Source organism: Poecilia reticulata, chromosome 17 (assembly GCF_904066995.2).
Source record: "Poecilia reticulata chromosome 17, P_reticulata-male-v2, whole genome shotgun sequence".
Lineage (NCBI taxonomy): Eukaryota > Metazoa > Chordata > Actinopteri > Cyprinodontiformes > Poeciliidae > Poecilia > Poecilia reticulata.
Window position 1 is genome coordinate 20,425,322 of NC_088846.1, and position 24,090 is coordinate 20,449,411.

Sequence of the window (24,090 nt, forward strand, 5' to 3'; positions counted from 1 at the left end):
AAGTGTTTTGTCATTTTCCCTAAAAATAATGTTTAGCGTTACTATTTTGCACCACTAGGTGGCAGCAATGACATGTGTTTCTAGTAAACTGGTTTAAAGCAGTCATACATTTTAGACATCTTCACACATCCAAGTGAAAGTCGAGATATACATGTTTGTGATCCAAATGTATGATTCAACATAGCTTAACGTTAATCACTAACAGTAAGGGTGATAAACATGACCAAAAAGGTAGTCATAAACTAGAGCAGTGAACAAATGGTCTTGTGTCTATCATTGGAATGTGATTGTGAAGTTTCACATGATTGTGCTTCAGGCACAGCACTAGAGGTGTTTTAAACATGTCTCTGAAGTACAGTGGAACAGCTGAGGGGCAGGCACCCTTCTCATGGTCTAAATTTAAAGCTGCCCTCACCTTAAAAGGTCCTGACGGTGTCTTGCGCTTTCTGCCGAGTGGCAGCCTTATTTTTGCTCAGTGGACTGCTGTCCTGTCCACTGACCCTCACCCTACTGCTTTTGCTGGATCTGAGCTTGCTTGTTTGGAATAAAACACCTTTTCTTCTTGTTGTGGACTCGTAAATTGCTGTTGGTGGTAAGTAAAGGCTTGTATCTTCTTGTTAAGTTCCATCAACTTCATTAAATTATAGTTTGTCTTGTTTGTGTCTGTACATTTCCAACACTTGCAATAGGCCTTGTTTTTGTGTCATGAGTTTTTTTATTTTCTATTAATAACAGGTTAATTGATCTTTAACAACATGTTAATTGATATTTTTTAATTATGCCCCTGTCTAACAAAGTCTTGTTTGTTTTAGAGTCATATTCCGAATTGCATGTCTTTGATTCACAATAACATAATTATAACATGGCTTAGGCTTCTGATTCTGCTTATAGTTCAGTTTAAACAGGTATCACTGTGAACAAACTTTACATGCATTTTTTTCAATCCGTCAAGCCATCCATTAGTTACTTATTCGTTACTAACCAGTTATTGTGACCATGAAGGGATTATAAAACAAAGGAGCCTGGGATCATTTGTCTCCAGTTTGTTCTAGCTTATCCTGAAACTCTGCACTAACAAACACTGTACAAAATAGTTTCCTGACAATGTTGTTACTTGTGTCTCTAGTGGTATTTTGCAGTTTTTTGGGGGTTTTTTGGACATTGTTGTAGCTCACTTTATGTTTGTGTGTCTTATTCTGTGCATAATGTTATGCTGTCGTATTTATGACAGCTTGTCCAAACGGATTTGAATCATTCTTCACACTTTTTATGGCGTTATGCCTAACTTTGAGCATTTTTTCTCAGAATGTTTGCATATTATCTCTCTTACTTTCTTTTTTTTAGCTTATCTTTTTTGATAGTTTACTCAGCAGGAACAACCACTTGTTAGACCTGTGGGTACCCCTACCTACTAAATGGCACATGGGCCTGAACTCTGTAAAGCTATTTGGTAATATGTCCATTATTTCATTATGCTCTTCTTTTCTGTATTAATAAGCTGATAAGAAGACCTCTTTGTAAAAATGTATACATTACATCAAACATGATAATTGAATAGCTTATAACCATAAAGGAGAGAAATATTGCAGTATTTCTGTTATTTATCTTCCTCTTCTGGAGGTTTTCTGAATTAAACTACCACAAAATAAAAATAGTGAATGCTGAAAACTTCTGCTGCAGTTCATTTATAACCTGCTGCTTCATTTAACACAGTAGAGGTAGATCCTGGGCAGAGCTAACCCTTCAGCTGTTAAAACATAACCATTCATAACCCCGACTTGAAGAAAGAAAACAACAGATTTTTTTTATCAGTCACTAATTCCCTAAACCATCCTTCCTAATTCCTAATGATCATGCTCTGCTTTTCCCTAACCTCCAGCTCAGAAATCAGACTATCGTAATAACAGTGAGATTGATTTGCAGAGCGGGTAAACTAGAGGGCAGCCATTGTAAGTTGGCGGAGCGGCCCTTCGGGATGTCAGGATCAGTGCAAGTGACTCAGAAGCAGCAGCAGAAGCTGCAGCTGCATCAACAGCTGGAGGAGAAGCAGCACTATGAGAGCAGCTTTTACCTGAGCACCAGGTCGTCTGTTAGCAAGCAGGCCTTCTCAACTCGCAAGACCAGCAGCCATCGGTAAGAGGTCCAAAGTGATATAGTCTCTGAATAACAGCAAGAAATAAGCTAAAGCAAACTTCTTTGGATGTGGGCTGCTATTCACCTTTAATCAAGGTGCCTGAAATGCAGCTTCCTAGACATCTTTGCATTTTCACTTAGAGTCTGGTGGTAGGATTTAGCAAGTAGTTTGAGGTGCAGAAAGAACAAGTTATTTTTTCTAACTCCGAGTTCTTTCTTATTTATTTATAAAAAAAATTTAAAAAAACTGTGTTTTCTTCCTTAAAGCCAGGTCAGAATATTATTTTAGGTTTAAGCAAATAGTCTATTTATTTATATATATATTTTTAGCAGGATTCACTATTTCAACATTTACAATCCATATGTATGAAGACATATTGTTGAGAGTTGTTTTTCCCCATCTAAAAACTGGTTATTCATTCTTTTAGTTGGGCTTATTGCAATTCTGTTACCGTCATAATTTTGAAACTCTCATCTTAACAACTCAAAAAAGTTATGTTCATGTTGTTTACTAAACCTAAAGGCCTAAATTAGATTAGTTTACTGTGTTGTAATTAAGTTTCAATTCAGATACAAATGCATCTTTCAATGATTTTTAAAACATGTCTTTGTCTTTTGAAAAAAAGCCAAAGGTTTTAAAATGTCAGCGTGAAAATGCTCGACACTCCAAATATGGTCACTGCTGTTATCAGTATCAGATACGCTGGAAACATTATCTTATCTTTCAGGCAACATAATTGTTTTAATTCCAGGCATTTGAAGACATTATGGTTTCACTATGCAAAGTCAATGGATTTACAATTGCCAAACCACATTACTAGAGACTGGTACATCCATCCATTCGTCCGTCCATCTGTCCATTTTCTTACACCCCTGTCCCTAGTGGGGTCAGGAGGGTGCTGGGGCCCATCTCCAGCGAGACATTTCAGGCGAGAGGCGGGGTCACCCTGGACAGGTTGCCAGTCCATCGCAGGAGATTGGTACATTGGTACATATAATGACACCATTGTGCTACAAGCACTTGCCTTGTAACACAGGGGAAGATGTTTTTTGCTTTCTGTTTTAATCTTAGTGGAGCTCGTGTACATGTCGGACATGTTGATTCTAAACGAGGTCAGGGAAAGAATTTCAGCTGTAGCCGAGAGCTGCCAGCTATATTCTTAGACAGCTGAGCTATTTCTGAACACTTTGACATGAAGCGCTGCCTTCAGGCCAACTGTAAATATGCTGTATGAAAGACTGGAAAATTTCCCAAACCACTATTCCCCTATTATTTACAACCCCTGTTGTAAATAGGGGTATTATTTACAACCCAAGTTGTAAATAATACCACTGCAGCTGTACGTTACCGGCTGCATGTGCACTTGTGCTTCTAGAACTATATTCTGTTTCAAATTTTCTCTAGGTGGAACATAATTATTTCTTAGACTGTAAGAACTGAAACTCTCATTTAAAGCTAAAAACTTTTGATGCCCCTGACTGCCCATTCAGTGCACCTGGTGAGTCAGCAGCGGAAATAACTTCTTAACGCACTCACTTCAGATGTTTTCCTGTGACTTGCATCCAGCATACTGCGTGACCATGATCCCGTAAGTCTGAAACAGATATCCAACTCTGAGCCATCTAAAAAAGAGAGGAAGGCCTATTTTAAGTGAAAGCAAAGCTTTAAAGTGGACCTTTACACCACGCTTCATATCCGCTAGTTTTTGTTCCATTTATAAATCCTGCAAAGGAAAAGAAAGTCTGAGAGGTAAATGAGTCAGAGAGTAGTATCGAGTCAGGGTCTGGAGGGTGGAAGTAAATGCAACATCTTTTCTGACTGGAGAATTGGTTTTAGATGGCTTTATGTAACAAACATGTTTATTTAAGGAGGTATACATAAGGCCAATGAGCAAGTGGAGTTATTTCAGAAATGCACTGCAGCTTTTCTCTCTTTTTTTTTTTCTTCTTTTTTGGATGATTGTGTTTTTTTTTTTACAAACAAATGTGTCAGCTGGTGGTTTAAAAAGTGGAACTTTCATCACAGCCGATGGTGGTTCTTCCACAAATGTTGCCCTGGGCAGGTCGCTCCTTTAGCCTCCCCCACACACAACCAAACACATACTTTATTATGTATGTGTTTGGTTGTGTATGTTACAGATTATTACCTGACAATTCATTCTTGTCAAGGAAAAAGTATTTATTAGACGTCAGAAACATTAAAAATGAACAAATATTCCTAGTATAGACAGATAAATAAATTAGCTAGATGGATTTCAACAATACATTTTGGAAAACTGAATGTCTTCTGTTACACATAGAGTTTTGGGGATTTTAAAAGCATCTACAAAGCTCACTTCAGATATGTGCAGATTCTTTATATCATACTTTTCAAACTTGTTCTAAAGTCCTTTTTGTCTTATGGTGTCCCCACTCATGGTGTGCACCCCTGAGCAGAACATATCAAAACCAATCAGAGCTTTTGAAAACATTCTAGCAGTACTTCATAAGTTGATTTAATATTTCAGGTTTTTTGGGGGGGTAAACTATCAACTTTCTCTTCAAGTATTTCATAAAGAGACAAGAATATATTTCAGTATTTGTTGTGAAATGTAATATTTCTCACTTAGATTTTTTTTTTTAAATCAATCTGCGACTGTTGGCTACCTTACTTCTGTCTAATGGTGAATAAGTTATACTTTCCAAACAGCTTGGCTTAGGGATTGAGCTATGAATGTGCTTGATTTTATTAGGATAATTTCTGCAAAGATTTTTTTTTTTTACAAACCTTTCCTTCCTGTTTGTTTGCAACCAGTGTGGGTCAGACACAAAATACACAACCTTAGATCTTGTTTTTGGACATTGATATAGGTCAATTCAGTCATAAAAAAACACAACAGCAAGCTTTGAATTCAAAGAAAATGTCTTGTCCTTTATTTGAAGTCGGACTTCTCCCCCTTTATACAGCAGCTTATTGACAAACTGTTTTTAATTTGGATGTCATCTCCTGCCTCTAAGCCTGAAGACCTCTGTGAAGACAGACAAGGGGCAGCAGGTGGTTAAACTGAGCCCGCTACCCAAAAGAGCCAAACGTACCTACCTGGCCATGGACAAGGACAAAGAAGTAATAGGCTACGTCATTCCTGTGTTTAGAGCAAAGTGAGTACAAGGAATATAGTGTTGATTTTATTAAACGCCAAATTCATTTTGAAGTAATTTTTTTTTTTGCTTTCACATCCTGGTGGTTTTGGTTTTCTTTAGCCATGACGTCGTTCGGGGACTGATGGAGGCTCAGGAGGATGATGTTACAGAGGAGGGCATTAACTATGTGGCAATGAGGAACCTGTTTGTCAGGGAGGCCAGGGATGCCATGGAGGTAAAGGTTGAGAAGAAAACAAGATCAAAGCATGTGAGGGAATCGGCGGAGCGCATGGAATTTGACAGAGCGGTAAGTCCATTTATTCTGTTTTTAATGAACTGGGACTCACAAAGACAATTCTTATTTACTCTTTCCGTCCCAACATGGGATCCCCATCGTGGTGAAGTTGGAGGAGTGGTCAGAGTTTCGTAAGAAAATGCACCCAGATAGGCTGACGCACCCTCCGGAGTTTATTGTCAAGCCCCGTGGACAGACTGTGTGGGAGGGCAAAACAGTCAGGCTGCACTGCACCGTGGCCGGATGGCCAAAACCAAGGATTGCCTGGTAAGTTACAGTTCAAGTTTAATAACATTATTATTACAAGAGGCTGATGACAACAATCAGCTATTATGTGGAAATTCAAAGGAAACAATTGCCTTTTTTTCCCTCAAGAACCACAGCATAAAAACTGTACACATTAATTTCATGTCAGAAAGATAAACTACAAAAGTTCATGAAAATCTTAATGCTGCCTTGAAGGTATAAGAACAATGTGCTGATCGATGCCAAGGCCCATCCTGAGAAGTACACAGCCGAAAGCACTTACAACATGCACTCCCTGGAGATCAAGAAGTAGGTAATCATTCACCTCACACTCTGCATTGCTTCAGCTCCAATCAATCACCCATTATGCAAATAATCCACATGTTCAACCTCCTGCTTTGTCAAATGTAAACAGACTGCTCATTTCTTGCAATTTTATTTTTAGTTGCGATTTCTTGGACACTGCTCAGTATTATGCCTCCGCTCTCAATGTGAAAGGGGAAGCTTCCTCTGCAGCTACTGTTGTTGTCAAAAGTAGGTAGCTGTTTTCTTTTACATGTAGTTCTATCTTTCTTAGCTGCAGCTAATGACTCCTGGAATTAAAGATAAAAGATGAGATCTATAATTACGTCATTTGCTGCAGTTCCAAGCATCATCATCAGATTGGGGCTATGAGTGCCGCAATAACTCTTTTCTCCATTTTTATTTTTTTTGTGGCAGATGGATGTGCCTTATTTCAACAAAGCAATTAGAGCATGAAGCAGCACCAAATAACATATTAGACTCTCATAAACAAAGATCCTAATAAAATGGCATCAGTAGTTTTGTCACAAGCGGCAAAATAAACAATAACACACCCTGTTTTTGTACAGCCTAGCATTAGCACTGTATAGCAGCTAGTCAACAGTAGCACTGTTTCTGTTATTCATTGTGTCTAAATGCAAACCCATACTTTTTGTCATATTTGTATATGACAACCTATTTTTGTAGTTACCTACCTATTACGTAAGTAGATAATAGGCAGATAAAACAACGTGTAATACTTTGTCTTGCTAATGATGCCATAAAAATATGTGCTTCTACCACGAAGATCTCTGAGTAACAACATATGCTGATGGTTTGGCTATTCAAACACAATTGAGCTAATACATAAGCTTGAAAGTTCTTGTGCCTAAGCTTACTTATATGTGGACATCCTCACCTGAAGTGCTGGAAGCTAATTTGCTGCATGGACAGCCGGTTATGAGAGCATTTTTCTCAGGAATCAAATATTGTTAAATGGCCAGTTGTCAAGAAAAAAATGAGAGAGTGTAAATTAATTTTTGTGAGTTTAGTTTATTATAATATACTGCAAGAATTGTTGTCACACAAAATTATAGATCTAAATAAATTTCTTCACAGGGTTCCAAGATACGGAAGAAGGTCCATTTGATCCCAAACCACGTAAGGCAATTTTATAAGTAATATTTGCACGTTTGCTTTAAAAAAAGACTTTAAATTATGATTTTTACTGTAAAATGCGTACAATGATAACAGGCTTCTACCTTTATTTGTCTTCAGTTCTATAGAGTATAATTTGTATTTTACAATCATTGACCACAAATAGTGGAAGAAAACATTGGACATAAATTTAAAAAAATACAATATTTGATAGTATCTATTCTCTGTTTTCAGATGGTTTTTGCCCTGAGCATGGAGTTACTTTTCGTACAAGCATTATTGACAAATTTGAAGTGGCCTTTGGTCGTGAGGGGGAAACACTGAGTCTGGGCTGCACTGTCATCATTTTTCCCACTGTGAAAAAGTACCAGCCTGAAGTTGTGTGGTACAGAAACTGTAAGTTAGAAAGTTAAACGCAAGTAACTTTTTGTCTTTGTTTTAAAGCAAAGTGTAATAGTCCTTTACTTTTGCTTTTCTTGTCAGCTGTACCTTTGAAGCCCTCCAAGTGGGTCCGCACACACTGGTCTGGAGAACGCGCCACTCTCACTCTTACCCACCTTAACAAGGAAGATGAGGGCATGTACACTTTGCGCGTCAACACAAAATCCGGCTTTGACTCCTACTCAGCCTATGTGTTTGTCAGAGGTAAAGTGCCTTAAATTCATTGCCTGGAAATGTTATGGCAAAATGAAAGTTCAGCCTTTGAACGGAGATAATTTTGTGAGGGTTGCTAACATAAGAAACAACTTTCTTCTGCATTGATCAACACTCAGACTCAAGCAAGAGATGAACAATTTGGTTTCAGTCTGGTCATTCTTGTCACTAAGTTGGTTTAATTACAGAAAGTGTAGATGCAATGAGCAATTTCCTGATAATTTTCAAATAGTTTAGTTTTTTGAATACTTTCTTAGATCTTAATGCGTTGCATCTCAGCTAGTTACAGTGAGGCCATACTAACTGTAAGTCAGGCAATGAAACCTGAGAGCATACTGAAGATACACCTAATTTAGAAACACCACGAGTACGAGTGGATCCGTTGACATGGTTGGGCGTTTCTCGCTTTACCAGATGCTGACGTGGAGCTGGAGGGGGTTCCCGTGGCCCCCCTGGATGTGCGTTGTCAGGATGCCAACAAGGACTATGTGGTGGTAACCTGGAAGCAGCCAGCAGTGGAGGGCAGCAGCCCCATCCTCGGATACTACATCGACAGGTTGCTTAGCTTCAGTGTATTTTATTGGAAATATCTGGGGGAAAAAAGACTCAATAATTAAAATTCATCCTGCATTTAGAGCACACAAGATACTCGGTCATACTTTTTGTATTTATATTGAAATAAACACAAAAAGTATTTATTGTATTGGCATTTGTCCAAATTTCTTTGATTTATAACTGTTTACTTCTTCCAGTTGTTCTGTTATCATAGCGCTGTAAAAAATATCTGACTCCACACATTTAAATGTTTCCAATTATGACTGAAATTTAAATATCAGACACACCTGAAATGGAACAGTGGGGAACCTTCCTAGGAGTAACATGCCAACAAAAGCTACTCTAAAGGGGCATCAATGACTCATCTGGAGGTCACAAAAAAAGAACTACAAATAAAGGAATGCAATTCTCTTTTGCCTTAGTTAATTTTAATGTTATTGATTAAATTATAATGAAGAGTACTGGATAAAAATTGTATCTATTGGTGAGCTCCTAGAAAAAAAACACAGTGCTGACAGTGGTCCATCCATCCATCCATCCATCCATCCATCCATCCATCCATCCATCCATCCATCCATCCATCCATCCATCCATCCATCCATCCATCCATCCATCCATCCATCCATCCATCCATCCATCCATCCATCCATTCCTATTCACATTGAGTAGCTCCTACTGGAGAATCCCAAGCAGCTGCCTTAAAGGGTTACACAACCAGTCTTCGGGTTTATTTTTCCACGTAGAAACAGATTTTTTGGGATCTCCTATTTTCCTCTAATAAATTAACTAATTATTCAAAATTTGCTTTTTGTACTTGTTCCAGTTATCTTTGTCTGATATTGAAATGTGTTCCAGATTTTAAATATTTAAGTGTGACAAAAAAAAGGAAATCCAAAGAAATCTGTAAAGGGTTAAATACTTTCTCAGAGCACTGTAAGCCAGCAGGTTGCTTTTTAGAAAAAGCTATTTCAACAACTGACTTGTGTATATGTTGGTGTTTTGTGTTGGAAGGTGTGAAGTGGGCACTCATCACTGGGCTCAGTGTAATGATGCCGCAGTCAAGTACGCCCGGTTCCCTGTTACAGGGCTGGTGGAGGGGCGTTCTTATGTCTTCAGGGTGCGTGCCTTTAACAACGTGGGAGTCAGTCGTCCATCCCGCGTCTCTGATCCTGTGGTTGCCATGGATCCTTCAGACCGAGCTCGACTCAGAGGTTTGGAGACAAAACAGAAACCTGTTGAGACCCTTCTCTATGTAAATTGCTGATGATTGTCCTCTCCACAACAGCCGGACCACTGGCACCTTGGACTGGGGTGATCAAGTTCACAGAAGAGGAACCCACTGGTATAACAATTCATGTGATATTTTCCTCATATGAGTAAATCTAAAAGGTCTAAAAAAAAAAAATTCTACGTTGCTGCTAGTGTTGAAACAACATCAACTAAGACACTTCCTACTTTCATTTTAACTGAGTCATCTGTTGTGCAAACCCGTTACTATACCTAAGTCTAGATTTCCATTTTGGAGAAAAACCATGAGTGTGTTTTTTTTCCCCACACAGTGGGTGTGATTCCAGGAGAACCTACTGATGTTGTGGTCACTGAGGCCACCAAGAGTTATGTGGTGCTTGCCTGGAAGCCCCCAGAGCAACGGGGTCATGAGGGAGTCATGTATTACATTGAAAAAGTAAGAACATTTTTCATATAGTTGCTTGTTCTTTATGCTAGTCTTGTTTGTCACTTCATTTGGATTTCTAATAATCTTTCCTGCAATGGTTTTTTTTATTATCTTTCCACAGTATGCATATTCTCAGGCTTCCACTTGATTATTTCAGACATTCTTGCTGCTTTCATTCATTTGTCCTCTATATGGGAATGACATCACACCCGAGTTGAGTTTTAGTTTGAAGTCGATTCACCCGAGGGATTTGGTGTGTTTCATTACTAGACAAATTACTACTTGCAGTACAAGCTGATAACAAAATAATTGCATTTATTCAAATGCAAAAGCTATATCACAAATAAACACTGTATTGTTTTGTGTAGCCCTGGTTTTGATCTATCTATCTATCTATCTATCTATCTATCTATCTATCTATCTATCTATCTATCTATCTATCTATCTATCTATCTATCTATCTATCTATCTATCTATCTATCTATCTATCTATCTATCTATCTATCTATCTATCTATCTATCTATCTATCTATCTATCTATCTATCTATCTATCTATCTATCTATCTATCTATCTATCTATCTATCTATCTATCTATCTATCTATCTATCTATCTATCTATCTATCTATCTATCTATCTATCTATCTATCTATCTATCTATCTATCTATCTATCTATCTATCTATCTATCTATCTATCTATCTATCTATCTATCTATCTATCTATCTATCTATCTATCTATCTATCTATCTATCTATCTATCTGTACTGTGATATTGTTGTCAAAGAAAACCAATTTGAACACATATCTAAGTTCATTTAGGATACGAAGCAAACCCCTCAAGAGGTGAGACATTGTTCTCCCCTTAGTCACCCAGCAAAGATTACGTGTGAAAGGTTTTTACTCTGGGATTAATTGGCAAATATCTCAAGGATTTAAGTGGTTAGAGGCACATTATAAACTGCATAGGCCACTGGTCTTTCACAGTGAAATAACCTGCAACAGAATGTGGCTTAATATAACTTATAATTAGCTTTTTATAAGCATCTGCACTCGCTTCAAACTTCAACTTTAAAAGTTTCCCTGCTCTCTGTTGTTCTCAGTGTATTCAAGGGACGGACACCTGGCAGAGGGTGAACACTGGGATGCCAGTGAAGTCCCCTCGCTTTGCGATCTTCGACCTGGCAGAGGGTAAATCGTACAACTTCCGTGTGCGATGCTGCAACTCCGCTGGCGTGGGCGAGCCCTCCCTACCCACCGGAGAAACCATAGTTGGTGACAAACTTGGTGAGCTGACAAAGCTTCCAGGCGCATCACTACAGACTCTGCATGCAAAGAACCCTGCTGCATTATTTAACAGGATAATATCTCTAGTTTATACCAGGGCTGTTTCTGATCCAGGTGCTTCTTCTTTATAGAATTACGATAACTGACATCCTTTAGAATATGCATTTTGTGTCTTTATTTCCCTGCAGATCTTCCCTCTGCCCCAGGCAATCCAGTGGCCACCAGGAACACAGACACCTCAGTGGTTGTCACCTGGGGGGCATCTAAGGATGTAAAACACTTGGTTGGCTATTACATTGAATCTAGTGTGACGGGAACTGACGTGTGGATGCCTTGCAACAATAAACCTGTCAAGCAGACCAGGTGGGAAATGTTTGTTTTTTTTTCCTTAAAGTTACAGAAATTAGAATTGGTCTTGGGATATGTCCTTTGGTTGATTTCATAGTTTTGGACAATCAATGTTAAGTGTGTATCCGCTGCAAAAGAACTACCCAGAATTTGAACACAACCTTACAGCTGAATCCTAATAGGTATTCTTCCCCCAGAGGGGAAATGCCCCTTGGCGGCCAGCAGAATATATCAATAAAATATACCTGATTGAAATGCATTCCTTTCAGGTTCGTGTGCCACGGCCTCTCCACAGGGTCCAACTACGTGTTCAGAGTAAAGGCGGTGAACGCTGCTGGATACAGCCAGAACTCCTCCAATTCTGATGCCGTGCTTGTACAGGCTGCTGTCTGTGAGTGCAACTTTTTTACAAACGATTTCTCCATTGTTCGCATACCCCTGTCATATTCGGCCCACGCTGTGACCCGCTATCCTGCCCGCCTGCCGGGACGGGTTTAAATTATTACTGACTCATTTAAATATTTAAAAGAGAAATCCTGCTGAAGAACTCCCTTAAAGGATGTATTTTTACTTTTACCACCACTTCACAATATAACTCCCCTGAGCTGCAAACAGAAATGCATTTACTGAATACTAATACAGCATGTGTCTGCATGAGGAAAAAAGTCATTACTAACTCGACGTGCAGCCATTTCCCCGCATTTTCTTTGCCTTGTTTAGGCAAAGACATTAGCTAATGCTTTAAGATGCTTTACTACATGTCACTATTGATTTCTTTTTAACTGGATTTTGCTGGAGTTTTGTTCTGCCGTTTGATAAGTCTTCAGGGGAGCCTGTTGGTGCATGACCAGGCTGCAGGCTAAAGCAGTGTGTTTTGAAACAGCATGTTCCTGTGGAGAGTCTCGCCTGGCTCCAGTAATTTTCTTAGAATGACACTTGCCGACTTTCTGCCCTTTGAGAGTAAGTATTTTACCCAGTTAAGCAACTCTCAAAACAGTGTGTTGCATCTGTGTGTGAAGCTCACAACCAATAGCTGTTGTACTTTTTGTGTGTCCAGAAAGTATTTGCCTCTTTACTGGTGTCTTACGATTGAAGATGACCTAAAAAGTGCAACAATAAATATCACAAAGATTTAAACACTTAGGCAATTAAAAAGTTTGTTGATTTATTGCTTTAAAAAAATATATAAATAAAAAGGTATCTCTAATCACTTTTGTCTCACCTCCATTGTCGACGGCAGCTGTACCTGCAAGCCCCACCAATGTGACCCTACTGGAGGCCGTGAAGGACTACATGGTTCTGGGTTGGACTGCACCCACTGACAACGGAGGAGCCGACATTAGAGGATACTTTGTGGATTACAGAACAGTGAAGGGGAACATTTATGGAAAATGGCACGAACTGAACCTAAAGGCCTTAACTACAACTTCCTATAAGGCAAGTTCATACTGAAAATGTCAAGCGGTTGATTTGTCTTGTTGTCCATAAGTGCAAACATCTTCATCACTGACTTGATTAGTTTAAAAGAGTGGCTTTGCGTCATCTGCATCTTGATCTGCTCTGTTCCTTTCCTTTAGGCCGAGAACCTGAAGGAAAACGTCCTCTATCAGTTCCAAGTCCGTGCAATGAACATGGCAGGTGTGAGTAAACCCTCTCTGCCCACTGCAAGTTTGGAGTGCAAGGAATGGACCATTACTATTCCAGGTACAAGATTGTAGTTTGATAAGGCAAAAAAAAAAAGATTAATTGCCTAATCTTTAATCTGATTCGGTGAAAATGTATCATTTTGAGGAGTAATCTAACATCTAATCTGATTTAAGATGATTGAATTTAGTTCTTTCTCTTGCCTCGTTCTAAATACCTCAGAACAGGAAGTTGAAGTTGGAAAACAACCTGGGATTGGAACCAGGCTTACTTCCACCCTCACTGTTCTCTGTATAACTCTGTCTAGGATCTGTATGTCTACCTTTATAATCATACTCCTAAGATCATATGAAGCATAGATATGATTACCCCAATCCCGCCAACTTTGCAGCTTAAACAAAGACAATGGGACCATGAGACTGTAGTTATTGCTAGAGGGCAAGAAAAACTGGGAAATTAACCATGAATTTTCCAACTGGTGAAAGATAAGTTCCTGAGACTAAACTGTTAGTATGAGAAATTATCACCTAATATTCCTCAGTCTTTTAAGAAATTTCTACTTAAAATAGGTATGCATTGTAAGAATAAGTATAAGTAAAATATTCTCCTGATGAAGGAAAATTCTTCAAGCGATACAACTTTGTTTTTTGATCTTCCAAGGACCCCCTGTTGGTGTCTATGTGATGGAGGTCCGTGACACCTCTGTTGTGATCTTGTGGGAACCTCCTGTGTTTGATGGACGCAGCCCTGTCAATGGCTACTACCTGGACATCAAGGAGGCATCTGCAGGCGAGGAAGGCTGGAAGGCTGTGCATGAGAAGACCAACAAGGGAAAGTTCATGAAGGTAAATAAGACAAACATAGTTAGATGAGGGAATGAAACACACTGTTTTTAAGTGCCTTCTTTCTGACTCTTTTTGTGCTAAATCAGGTGACTGGGCTGACGGCAGGAACATCCTACGTCTTCCGTGTGCGTGCTCAGAATCTTGTTGGAGTTGGGAAACCCTCCCAAAACTTGGGTCCAATTCTGGCCCAGACTCGTCCTGGTGAGTGCGATTGATATTTAAGTCACACATTTAGTCTTGATCTTGATTTTTGCACATTTCAAGTTAGGAATATAGAAAAAAAAGCAGACTGCTTGGTACAAATGCAAGTTTTGACATTTTATGTTTGCATTTACATACGTTTTGATGATCTGTTCCTGAACTGACTATTTTGTTTGGTCTTATTTCTTTTAGGCACCAAGGAGATTTACGTGGATGTTGATGACAACGGTGTCATTTCTATGATTTTTGAATGCTCTGAGATGAAAGAAGGCTCACAGTTTGTTTGGTTCAAGAACTACCAGGAAATCACAGACACATCTCGTCTCACTATTGCCACCCAGGGCGGCAAGTATGTGTCCCCATTGTCACTCAGTCCAATACATGATTCCAGCAAGAAGCTTATATATATCTTATATATATCTTTGGCATGAATATCAGAATAATTTTAAGCTTTTGCTACATGCATTTCAAATTTTCTTGACTTGAAAATAAGGATTGATCGAAACAGCTGCCTCTAATCCTCATAGTTTTCTTCTCAACTGCACCCTGTACACTTGCTTGTTGTAGCTATGAATAGGTTTCTTGTATAATTCTGGCTGGGTTTTTGACTTCTTGGGAGGACTAGTAGAGCCCACTTACATTTGTTTGTTGCTTGTTGATGGCTCATGAGAGTCTGAGGTCAAGAAGACTGTGACTTGCAAAGAGACAATAAATCAAAAAGTAATTGATATTTGTACATATTTGACCCTCGTAAAATGTTGTCCACACTTTTTGCTTTTAAAACCACTGGAGCTGTATTTGGGATTCTTAATCCATCCCTAAGAGAAACTTATGGCATGTATAATTCTTATGTACATTATGAATGTATGTGAACATTTCACTGTGTTTCTCCTACATATCCGACTGATCAGCCAAAATTAGTAAAGCTCCTTTGTTTATCTCACTTTCCATGGTTGTTGCCTTGTGTTTAGATCCAGAGCTATCTTTAACAGTCTCTCTATGGAGGATCTGGGCACCTTCTCCTGTATGGTCACCAACACCGAAGGCATCTCCTCCAGCTACACTCTCACTGAGGAGGGTGAGTCAGCCCACAGTCTTGGCAGTGCATACTTGTCTGTCCTACCCTGCTTGAACAGCTGCTTGATATTATTTTCATATACCAGTGTGTGTGTGCCTGACTGAATGGATATTATTCAACTTTTTTTTCCTGTCTTACTTTTTTCCTGTTTGACAGCCCTCCTGCGTCTCCTGGATCTTAGCCATGAACACAAGTTTCCTGGTGAATATTAAATCTTAGCTCAAATATCACAAATGCAACTATTTATTGTTTATGAAGATATGAATTGGAATAAACAATTTATAGAGACAGTCTAAGATATAACACCGCACAAAACTAGTCATGTCATTCCTTAAGCGTTTGGTTGTATTAAAGGCTTAACTACCTGTTCAATGTTTTAGTTATTCCCTTCAAGAATGAAATGGCCATGGAGCTGCTTGAGAAAGGCTGCGTGCGGTTCTGGGCTCAGATGGAGAAATTCACTTCTGCCTGCCAAGTGGAGTATGTTTTTAATGATGTCATCATTGAGCAAGGAAAGGTGGGCATAAATGGAGCAATAAATGCACATATTTTGTTCTAGCGAGCATTTGTGCTGAAATGTGTGCATTTCTGTGTTTCCCTGTCTGCAGAAATACACGATGAAGTTCGACAAGTCCAGCGGCCTTATCGAACTATTTATGGACTCTCTGGAAGTCACTGATGAAGGAACGTTTACCTTTAACCTGGTGGATGGCAAGGCTAAGGGCACTACAAGTCTAGTGCTGATTGGAGATGGTAAGATTTCAAATACACAGTAGACATCTGCAAATCCAGAGGGTTTATAACGACAGACGAATAAGGTACTCTGCAGGTAAAGCACGTGTCCACTGAGGGGCAGCAGATCATTCTTTATATTTTTGTGTCAGTGATAAGTTTATCTATGATTTTTTAAAAATGGTCTAGGGTTGAATATGTACACTGTTTTATCCAGAATTTAGGGAGCTACAAAGGAAATCAGAGTTTGAGAGAGCAGAATGGGTCAGGAAACAAGGTAAGGAGGAATGCTTTATCTCTAACACATTAGGATTTTTGCTTATTGGTATTTTTCTTTAACTATTTTCTGTTTTTAATAAACAGGTCCTCACTTTGTGGAGTACCTTGGCTTCACTGTCACCCAAGAATGTGATGTGCTGCTAAAATGCAAGGTGAAACAAAAAAACTTTAACAATTTAAAGCTACTAATATTATCCTTTTAATTCATGTACCCTTGCTGGTCACCTCCTTTTGTTTTTACAGATTGGAAATACCAAACCAGTGACTGAGATCATATGGTCTAAGGACAGCATTGAGATTGCAGAGGACGATGAGGATGCTGCGAAAATCGAGAAAAAAGACTGCGACCTGACCTTTAATATAGGAAAGGTCAGTCTGACGGTGCACCTTGTGAGGAGTTGAGTGTTTATGAGCTAAGAGCTAAAATCGTAGTAATCCAGCTCTGCTTTCATTTTAGAGCTTTACAAAACATACTGCTAATCATACACCTCTGACACAGAATAAAAGATCATTTTATGTTTTTATAGATATTTATTCATGCTATATATTCTCGTAAGCCCTGCTAGACTCAGAACAGCAAATATTTCTACTCAGAAATCTGAAGAAACATTAAATTGTTACTTTTTTTTCTGACAAATTCTATCTTTTTCAGCCCAGATAGTTCCAGTCAGAGTTTATTTACCGATTCATTTCAAACAGAAGTCATTTGGATTTTACTGAAGCATTTGAACAGTACAGTATTTATCTGGGGTGGAGAGATTACACAATGTTCAGATCTAAAAATATTTCAAAGGAAAAACTGGATAAATTGATTCGAATCTTTTGCAGTTTTCTTTGATGCACAAACTGAAAATTATATATACAGGCTTAAATATGAACATACACCCCTATTCTTGGTTGAATATTTTAATTTTGAATTTATTCTCTACCTGTCTGGTGCCAGCAAGTTTCTGGCACAATTTTCTATGGATATTTGTCATTTCTCCAGAAGGCATTTAGATTCTCCATACAAGCAGATACAATTTTCAGTGATTTTTTAATGTGTTAATTTGGGAAGAGGTAGTGGGTTGTCTATGCATTAGCACTAAAAATAAACCAATGGCAATGTAAACTGGTCACTTTTGACACCTTCCACTTCATGACAGGTTTTAGTTCAGCAGACTACAGGTTTCTTTTGAATATACTAACCAATTTATGTTCATCTGATGGTTATAAGTAGGAGGTAGACAGAATAATGGTGAATAGATTTCATGACAAAATAAAAAGTAGACTTATATTCTGGGTAAAACACAGGCTGAGACCAACTGGAAGCCAAATTGGAGAAAATAATTGGCTTACAGTAGAAGAATCCAAGAAAAATTGAAAATAAAGAGATTAAATTCTAGGACAATGACAACTGTTGCGAGGAACAGATGAGTAAAATCAAATGAATGTGCCAGAGTTACTGACGGAGAATGGCAACAATTACTGGGAAGGGAACACATGGGAAAATAACCGATCGGGAATTAATCTTTTATTAAACACAATAAAACATGAAATAAACTCAGAGCTCAGAACATCTTCCAAGGTCTAATGATTATGATAGAGAAAAACAAGTTTTTGTGTTCAACATTGATATTGAGCTCAACCTTAAAGTGAAATGTGTAAGGCAGGCTGATGTTAAGCTTCTATAACATTTTCCTTAAAGCTTCCTGTTGAATCATGTCAAAACTTGTGGACTATGCTTTTCATGCTTGGTGCAAGAAACCATACAATTAACTTAAATGAACTCTATAAATAACAAAAATAAAGTAGTCAAATATTCAGCCAATTTTATGCCAAATGCTTGGTAATGACAAAAAAACAAACAGAAAAAACAACATGAATTCAAAGTGCAGCTTAAGAAATTTTAAACCAAATAAACTGGAGATGAAACTTGCTTTGAAACTGTAAACTAAATGTCACTGGAGATTTATCTATATATTTTAGACTGTAAATATAATTTTGTTCCTCTATGAATTACAGAAAATCTATATTAATTTGTTTTAAAAAAAACCACAATAAATAATCGAATGCATATATTGCCTAAATAAACCACCAAGAAAAAAAAAAACAGTTCAAAAGCATCATTAAAATCCCCCCCCCCCCCCCCCCAAGTGTTCACTTAAGTGTTTAAGTGTTCCCTTTATTTTTATATATATAGTGATAATGAGTTTATCCAATATCCAAATTGGAGTTTATCCAATTTTCTGACTGGAACTATATATTGAGCCTACAGCATGTGGTCTATCTGTGTGTTTCATCCATTCATTCATTTCATCTCTAACTCTCAATTCAATATAACTCCTCTGGTCACTTTAATTAAAGAATAGGTGCTGCTTTTGTCAGACTCGTGATTTTTTTGTTTCATCACTAGGACTGAAAGTGCCAGAGAAGTTATATTGATCTGTCATAGTCATTCAAACGTCACTCAACACCAAAGGGTTGGTGTTTTTGCATAAGCTCCGGTCAGTCACATTTGCATTGACTGGCTCATCTGTCTAATTCACAGTGGGTTATTAAGCAAGAGCAAAAGCAAGGAAGGAAAAAACCATCTGCAAAGGACGTTCTCCTGCCACCAAGGCCTAAAGTCTGGACATAATCTATCTGTCATAAGTTTCACCTATGTCTCCATGTGTCCTCGTCGTCTTACCTTTTCTGTGTTTTCCTTCATCATTTCATGTTTTATCGCCTGCAGCATCACGGGCGGCAGAAAAGCCTGGCTTTTCGGTTTACCTGGTCACTGTGTTCCTTTTATACTGTTGACTGTCTTGAGAATTATATTGTGTTCCACTTGATTTAATTTGGAAGGGGAATCATTATTGCCTTAGGGATACTTATGTGACTTTTTTTTTTTAAATATTAGATCTCCAAGCAAGACGCGGGTATCTACGAGGTCTTCCTGAGAGACGAGAGAGGAAAAGATAAGAGCGCCTTCAACCTTACAGAAGCAGGTGAAGTACTCTTTGTGGATTTCATTAGCAGGGAATTAGGAGGAAAAAGTGAAAATCTGTTAAAAGTTACATAAAAGGTTTTTTTTTTTTTTAAAAAGTCACATGAATTATTGCTGTTATTTTCCCCAGGATACCAAGCTGTAATGAATGAGCTGTTCAGAGTTATTGGTAAGTAGTTTTTCACACTGAAGAACAACTCGTAAGGGAAACATACAAAATGAAAAGTGCATCATTGTGTGCAATTTCCTTAAAATGTTCTAATTGTATAACAATTTTCTCATAGTGTGTTAAAGGAGAGACTGTTTTTGTTATTTTCCTTGCAGCCAATTCTTCCAGTGACATTCAAATTACGAGTTCTGAAAATGGCATCATCCTCTACTCCAATGTGACATATTATGATGAGAACCTGCGTGTCGGTTGGCTTCAAAAGTATGTAAAATTGACATCATGGATATATTTCACAGCATTAAGAAGAAACTCTGGCCCGCAGTATCAGCATCAAGGGATCGATCAACATACGTCAAACTTTTAACAGTTGAACGTAATTTTGTGCTGCAGTTTATTCATGTGTTTATTAGTGTCCGCTCTCAACATTATGCTGTAAATACATACGCTTTAAAAAGATTATCAAAAGACTTTCAGGTTTATGTTGAGAAAAGAAAAAGATCAGATTGGAAAAAAAAACCCAAAAAAACTATTGTAGTGTAGAGACTGAAGCGGACCCCTAAAACTACCACATTTCAGAGTTCTGGATTTGAAGTCTCGCTAAAAAGGCCGTCTGAAGTTATTTGATCTTTGTGCTCTGGATTTTGTGATCAGAGATGCCAAGATTGCAGCTTCAGAGAGAGTTAAGTCCGGCGTCACAGGGGAGCAGCTTTGGCTTAAGATCAATGAACCCACAGAGAAGGACAAGGGCAAATACACCATGGATATCTTTGATGGCAAGGACGGAGTAAAGAGAGTCTTGGATCTGAGTGGCAAGGGTAAGTCAAAGTTTTTAATCAATAGGAGACAATTACTCCTTACAATTAGCAAAAAAAGAACCCATCTAATTTGAGTTGGCTTTATTAGTCTTGTTCTAATTATATTATAAATGTTTTTTTTCTGCTTTGCAGCATGGCAGGATGCATTTGAAGAATTCCAAAGGCTCAAGTAAGTAAATAAACTCATCCAACTCCATTGTTTATTCGTGTAATTCTGGGTTTTGTATTCAAGGATGTTTATGTGCAAAAATAGTAAAAGTTGTCTCAAACATACAATGAACCTTTGAGACAAACACAACACATTTCCTATTATTGTGTAACGTAATTAAGAACCCCAATACCATTTTTAGACACTTCTGACAAACTTTTGTCTCTTTCTTTTTGTCTCTTTCTTTCTTTAGAGCGGCAGCGATTGCAGAAAGAAGTAAGTTATTAGTCTTCCAAATCTTACTGGAGTTTGTCTTTCATAAAGTAATGTAACATTTCTCAGTTTAATTGGAACTCTTGCGTTATGGATTTATCACTCACAGAGTGATGTATTCCTATTAATCTTGATGACTATGGTCTACAAAAACCCAAAATTAACTTTCTCTGAAAATTAGAGTACTGCATAAGACCAGTAAAAAATTGTTTTTAATCTATGCATGTTGTTTCATAGTCATGTTGTGGCCTATGCAATCATGGAGATATCCGCTGAGTTGACAGGTGTCCAGCAGGAGTAAGCCAGTAAAGGTTATTGTTACAGACGTCTGTGCTTTACAGAGTTCTGCATCCACACCTATTACCAAAAGTTAAGGGGAAGGAAAAAAATTGTTTGAAAACATAGAAATATTTATTGCTTTGAGAAAATTTTGAAGTAAAATCCATTTTCAAGTTAGGAAAAGAGTCACAAAGTGTGGAGTGCAGCTGGAGTCACTGTTGTATCACTTATGTTATAAAACAGAGACGATGTCTCAATCATCTTTACTCTGTGAAGGAGAAAAAAATATTTTTTTCTTCCAAAAGCCCTGTTTTCAGAACATAGTATATTTTATTTTCAGTTGGAAATAAAGGTCCCAGAATCACTGGACTGACTGAAGAGTTATTCTGCTCTATTCACAGATGGGGTTTTCTCTCGTGGTTTTTAACGTCCATTGTGTGACTGTGCTTGATTGTTCAGCAAACTCTTTTGACCTAAAACCTCATTGTGTGTTGTCAAGAGAAATGTGGAAAAACATTCCCGACCATGCAGATGAGCTACATGCCACTACTTATACTAATTGATACAGTAATTCATACATTCTTACCCAGGAAGAAGTATTGGAAACTATAGAATGCAGCACATATACATATTTTACACTGGTTTAATATTTGTGCATTTAAAATCCTTTTTTATTTATTAATTCTTTTAATATACTTATGGAGTCAAAGTGCAAAGCAGGAAAACAAAATGTGGTAAACAAGCAAATGCTACCATTCTTGTCTTTTGATCTTGTTTTTCTTGCTTAGACCGCGCTCGTGTTGTTGGAGGCCTGCCAGATGTGGTTGCAATCCAGGAGGGCAAGGTGAGGAAATTCAAAAGTGTTAACTGCAAACACACTATTGACCTCTGTACATCAGTGTATCGTTCCCTTGAGTGCCTCCTTCCTTTGAAATATGATCAACGCTCCTGCCAAATGGATGTTTGTAAAACCTGCAAAAAAAAAAAAATGTATATCCTGTCTCTCTCTCCCTCTCTCAGTCCCTGAACCTGACTGGCAATGTGTGGGGCGAGCCCGCGCCTGAGGTGTGCTGGGTGAAGAACGACAAGGAACTGGTGTCGGACGACCACTACAAGCTGAAGTTTGAGCATGGCAAGTTCGCCAGCATCACGATTGCAGCCGTCACCACTGCCGACTCTGGCAAATACGCCCTTGTGGTGAAGAACAAGTACGGCAAGGAGGCCGGCGAGTTCACCGTCAGCGTGTACAACCCTGACGAGGAGAGCAGAGAGGATAAGAAAGACTAAATGTCAGGAAGAAAATGGAGATAATTTGCTGAGCTGTCTCTAAATAATGTTACCAAGGCACAAGCAGGTGCAATAAAGCTGTTAAACGAATATGTTCATTTTCATGCCTCTTTTAGTTGTTTGGAATGTGTTCAGTCATGTTGGCCCTGTCAGTAGTTGAATATTAAAATTGCAAGTAGAAATAGTCTTCTGATTCAATTAAGGTATTACACTTGGCTTACCTCTGAACTGTTGACTACCTGTCATAATGCATATGTAGCAATAAATAGCAGCAAGAATTAAACGTTGGCCAATGAAAGACTGGAGATATTCGACAGGGATCAGCCTGTTTAATGTTTCATCTCAGCTGTTTGGATGTCATAAACTCTCTGCAAGCTACAAATGCAAATCATGTCAGCAATTTGTTATTGAGGTACAGAAGTAATGGCAGTGTGGCAACAACCATAATTTGTCATCTAAAGTAATCTTACGTCCCCTGTAAAGCTCAGCTCAGATCTGACTGGAATTCTGTTCTGGAGGCTGTTACTCATTTGGTGCTGAGTTTCATTCCAAAATTTCCAGTGAAAGAAGGAGGAATGCAGAACTGCAGGTACAATTAAGTGGAAGTACTTGATAAACTGTCTTCTAACATTTGATTGGAGGGTAAGTCAATCTTAAACAAGCTAAACACGTTGTCTCTCGTCAGAGTTTTTCTCATAATGCAGCTGCGATGACTTTAGAGATCTTTCAAAATCTCAAGTTAATGTCCTCATTTTAGTGAAAATCTTTGTGTGTTGCTCCAACATTTGCCCTAGGCAGTATATGCCATGCACTGGCATACAGATTAGGGGACCAGTGGGGAATTGGAAAAATGTCAAGGCTATTTTTCAGAACGGAAGACAAACAACGAAAATAATAAGACAAAGAAAATAAGCTAATTAGTTTCTTTTTAAAACAGATTTTTGTGGCACTAGCTTTCATTATTTAATAGCTACACAGGATGATGGGCAGGGGGAAAATGGGAAGGTGTGCAGCAAATTGCCCAGGACCAAGAAAAGATAAAAAGAAAAAGTTCTCACTGACAGCTTGAAGAAAATTTGCAGAATTTCCGATGCACCGATCAGCCTTTTCCTGGATAGAACTGATTTCTGGATTTCTTGAGGTTTAACTTGCCCATACTGATTTTCTGCTTTCCACATATGAAAAAAACATACAAGAAAAATATAAGTTTTTTTTTATAGATTTAGTAGTTCTGAATCAATTACAAAAAATCCACAAACAAATGATTGGGTTATCCCTATAAAAGCAACATTTTTATTCAAAGCATTTGAAAAATAAATAAATAAATGCAGTTGATTTGTGTATTTATTGTTATAGCTCTTAGTTTTGACTTTGCACAATGAATTAGAAAAGACAAGTTTTCAAATATTTGATCTCTGGTCAAGTCATTAGTGATTCTTTATGTGGAAGATAGAATGGAAAAGAACAACACCACCACCAGAATCAGGTATATATATAAAAAAGATCCATCCCTAAAGCAGTATCTCACACAAAAGACAAGCATGGCTCCATATTGAGACAAGAGATTGAAATATGCCGCAAGTAATACAAACAAATAAACTTGGAAGAATAAACAAT

General features: G+C 38.1%; 1 protein-coding gene across 4 annotated transcripts; it reads left to right on the forward strand.

Annotated features, from left to right (window-relative positions):
• Positions 1–454: 454 nt before the first annotated feature.
• Positions 455–22,563, forward strand: myom1a (myomesin 1a (skelemin)). 4 transcript variants are annotated; one of them, XM_081598509.1, is made up of 38 exons: positions 455–592; positions 1,880–2,133; positions 5,131–5,271; positions 5,374–5,560; positions 5,658–5,815; positions 6,011–6,103; positions 6,240–6,328; positions 7,196–7,237; positions 7,469–7,630; positions 7,718–7,879; positions 8,303–8,444; positions 9,455–9,654; positions 9,729–9,785; positions 10,003–10,127; positions 11,221–11,404; positions 11,593–11,767; positions 12,022–12,143; positions 12,993–13,189; positions 13,330–13,456; positions 14,057–14,241; positions 14,328–14,442; positions 14,635–14,791; positions 15,414–15,520; positions 15,677–15,721; positions 15,901–16,037; positions 16,129–16,273; positions 16,470–16,529; positions 16,616–16,683; positions 16,775–16,900; positions 19,062–19,139; positions 19,416–19,503; positions 19,633–19,671; positions 19,827–19,932; positions 20,323–20,486; positions 20,619–20,655; positions 20,888–20,910; positions 21,975–22,030; positions 22,207–22,563. In XM_081598509.1, the coding sequence occupies exons 2-38, from the start codon at positions 1,976–1,978 to the stop codon at positions 22,471–22,473; spliced, it is 4,524 nt and encodes a 1,507-aa protein (XP_081454635.1). In that variant the 5' UTR covers positions 455–592; positions 1,880–1,975; the 3' UTR covers positions 22,474–22,563. The 4 variants fall into 4 exon arrangements, with proteins under 4 accessions (XP_081454635.1, XP_081454634.1, XP_081454636.1 ...); XM_081598508.1 differs by having other exon boundaries at positions 456–592; positions 1,924–2,133; XM_081598510.1 differs by lacking the exon at positions 19,062–19,139 and having other exon boundaries at positions 456–592; positions 1,924–2,133.
• The last annotated feature ends 1,527 nt before the right edge of the window (positions 22,564–24,090 follow it).